Raw genomic sequence first — 3,696 nt, 5'->3', positions numbered from 1 at the left:
ATTTTTTTAAAGAAAGTTTGGAGCTCATGATTATTCTTACCCATTCAAATGTGAATGTTGAATACGTATTGATGTTATTAATAAATCTATCGTTGCAGTAATCTGCAAGAAATCAAAGGAAAAGCTGAGCACACATTGAAAACGGCAAATGAATGGCAACATGAACAACAACGGCGTGATGAATTGATAAATAAAAAAATTGCCATGCAATCGGAACACATCAGGTGCAGAAGTCAAAGAGCCCATTGTCGATTTTTTGTTTTGTTCGCTTTTATTCGTTTGCTTATGTGCATTTCTGTTATTTTATATTTAGCACATTGTTAGAGGATCGAAATGCGTTGATTGCCAAGAACCATGAAATGTTACGCGATATGTTCATTCTCAAGCAAAAATTGGAGGATTATAAATGCGTTTTACCCAAGTGAGTAACAACGACTAACAACGTAACGATGGTAAAATTATTCTTTTACTATTTCTGTTGGCATTTTTCGATAAAACTGTTTGATCAAATGTTATTGTCTTTTTCACCCGGTATGTGTAGCACTAGATTTTCGGACATGATGAGTAGCTTCTCGCTAAACAGACCCATTCTTCGTTATCGCAGTGATCCTCAAATAAATGATGTGAGTCAGAATTACAATTTTCGACAAAAGTAAAACATAAGTTTTAATTCATAAAATTTTCAAGGAAATATTCAAACGTTTTTTTTTATTGTAAAATGAACTTTCATTTAGTTTGAGGACTATCAACAAAGGCTAGACTATAGTATTCAACGGATGACAAAAAATTTGCAAAGAACTCGATCGTTCTGGGAGAATGGAATAAGAAATTCAATTCAAACTAAACCCAAACCGGACAACACAATCATCGACGAAGACAGCATCGATAACTCCCCTCGTCTCGAAGTATCGTTACAATAGTTTTACTGAGCCAAACATTTTTTTCTAAACTTAGTTAATATCAAAACAGCTAGTTGAAAAATAACGTTGAAAATAAATTTGGATTAAAAAGTTAAAGTCTGCATTTTTATAATATAATAAATTTTTGTCCCGATTACACTCCTCCCCCAACCGAACCCCGGGAGGTAGAGATCTGTTAACGCTTTTGGGATAGCATCTACTTTTGACAAAACTCCCTTCTTACCAATAATAACCTTCATTTTATGAATTGTGTACGCTGTTAATATCTTAGGTGAATAAAGTTTCTCGAGAAAAACATGTTTTCTAAAGTGAATAAATTCCATAGAATTATAACAAAACATCTTTTTACTTTTCCGCACACACCGAGTGTGTAAGGGGAAAGTATTGCAATGGGTCAAAATTTACGACATCTCAAAAACATGTCTTCTGGACGTTTCTGAGGTCAGAGAACCCGAATCAGGCCGTTTTGAGCATGGTTGTTGTGGGTTTGTTCCACGTCGTACGTCGTACGTTGTCCGCCGTACGCAAAATTTGTCCATCGATTATCTCACTCCCCAGAAAAGTTATTTAAAATCTGACTGTACAGGATGATTGGGGGTCGTGAGGAATAGAAAACATTAGATTTTGAGCAACTCTGGTTGATGAAAAAAAATTTCATGCCTGGAGTGATACTTATGAAAACGAGTCCAATTTTCATCCAAAAGTCATACTTAATGTAGACTTAAACACTCAAAAATATGTATTGGGGGGCACGAGAAAACCGAATCCGAGGTTAGTTTTGAGATACAATCAATTTTTGATACAGTTTCCTTGAAAAAATCACAAAAAAAATGAATTTTTGTATGGGATCCATGCCTGTATGCTACCTTAATGACGTGAAACTTTGCACAGACTATTTTTTACACAAAAAATAACATTCTGAAAGTTTGAAGAGATTTCAATTAATATTTGGGGTACCTCCCATACAAAATTTTCATTTTGGTTGAAATTTCTCCAAACCCTCCGCAAAGTTTCACACCATTAAGGTAGCATACAGACATGGCTCTCATACAAAAATCCAAATTTTTTGTGACTTTAGTTATGAAAAGTGTTTCCAAAATAATTTTTATGGCAAAATTAAAGTCAGACATATTTTTTATAGTATTTTGTTAGAAAATAGAATAATTTCAAATGTCGTACAAATGGGTTCATCATGAAAGTTTGAAAAATCTTTTGCGAGTACTTCTGCTATTAAATTAAAGAATATTTCGATGCGAAGGTTTGAACATATTTTTTGGTCTCGAACTTTACGTCGCTTGAATGGCTTGAAAAAACGAACAAATAATATTTTGAACTTGCTTAATAAAATACACATCACCGTGCGGAAAAGTTCGTCTTACTCCCGTATGGCTGGCTCATTCTGATATTCCAATAAAATCGTTACTACTCTGCATATTTTGCGTAAAACTCTGGCAAATATGGGATTATAAGAAAATTCTAGTTTTAAACAGTTTATTTGTTTAAAATACACGTGGAAATTTTGCTATACAATAGTCTGTCTAAGCATCTGTCTAGACCCACAAGTGTTTTAATAACATTCGATATTTTAAAAAATTCCAAGTTTTGAATAATTTTGCGTTGGTTTGCGCCATGTAACGTGTTAAAACTCATATTTCTTTTCTATAAAAACCGTACACCTGAAGGTAAAGTTATCATAGTAAATTCGTATTTCAAGATGAAGACTGTCGGAGGAATTATTTTGTTCGGTTTAGTTGTAAGTGCTCAATATTTTGTAAAAAGAAACAGAATTTTTTTGAGTGAATTTATTTGTTGTATAAAATGTCATTTCGACCAAATTTGCCGATAAAAATAAACGAATCATACCGCTTTTTCTAGAATGATAAAAATAGCATCTAAATAAAGAGTCTTACGGGAGTAAGACGAACTTTTCCGCACGCTGGTAGTTGCGTATTTTATTAAGAAAGTTCAAAATAATATTTGTTCGATTTTTCAAGTCTTTCAAGCGGCGTAAAGTTCGAGACCAAAAAATATGTTTCAACTTATATTCTATTCTTTAACTTAATAGCAGAAGTACCCGAAAAGATTTTTCACACTTTCATGATGAAACCATTTGTACGACATTTAAAAGTGTTCTATTTTCTAACAAAATACTATAAAAATATATCTGACGTTAATTTTGCCATAAAAATTATTTTTGAAACACTTTTCATAACTAAAGTCACAGAAATTTTGGATTTGTGTATGGGAGCCATGTCTGTATTCTACCTTAATGGCGTGAAACTTTGCACAGGTTATTTTTTTTACAAATAACATTCGGAGGGTTTGGAGAAATGTCAACTAAAATTAAGAGTACCTCCCATACAAAATATTCGTTTTTGAGCCAATTGAAAATTTTGTATGGGAGGTACCCCTAATTTTAATTGAAATCTCTTAAAATTTTCAGAATGTTATATTTTTGTGTAAAAAATAGTCTGTGCAAAGTTTCACGTCATTAAGGTAGCATACAGGCATGGCTCCCATACAAAAATCCAAATTTTTTGTGATTTTTTCAAGGAAACTGTATTAAAAATTGATTGTATCTCAAAACTAACGTCGGATTCGGTTTTCTCGTGCCAAAAAACCCCCCAATACATATTTTTGAGTGTTTAAGTCTACATTAAGTATGACTTTTGGACGAAAATTGGACTCTTTTTCATAGGTATCACTCCAGGCATGGAATTTTTTTTCCATCAACCAAAGTCGCTCAAAATCTGATGATTTCTATTCCTGGGGACCC

The 3,696-nt window shown here is 32.8% G+C and overlaps 1 protein-coding gene across 1 annotated transcript; it reads left to right on the top strand.

Annotated features, from left to right (window-relative positions):
- The first annotated feature begins 89 nt into the window (after positions 1-89).
- LOC116349794 lies at positions 90-944 on the top strand. Its single transcript, XM_031781385.1, has 4 exons — positions 90-224; positions 314-421; positions 542-623; positions 735-944. The coding sequence occupies exons 1-4, from the start codon at positions 205-207 to the stop codon at positions 918-920; spliced, it is 396 nt and encodes a 131-aa protein (XP_031637245.1). The 5' UTR covers positions 90-204; the 3' UTR covers positions 921-944.
- Positions 945-3,696: the final 2,752 nt, after the last annotated feature.

The sequence above is a fragment of the Contarinia nasturtii genome, unplaced genomic scaffold, assembly GCF_009176525.2.
Source record: "Contarinia nasturtii isolate CC-2019 unplaced genomic scaffold, AAFC_CNas_1.1 Cnas_scaffold_3119, whole genome shotgun sequence".
NCBI classification, from domain to species: Eukaryota; Metazoa; Arthropoda; class Insecta; order Diptera; family Cecidomyiidae; genus Contarinia; species Contarinia nasturtii.
Note: the sequence above shows the minus strand (reverse complement) of the source record. Positions and strands in the feature narration are given on the sequence as shown.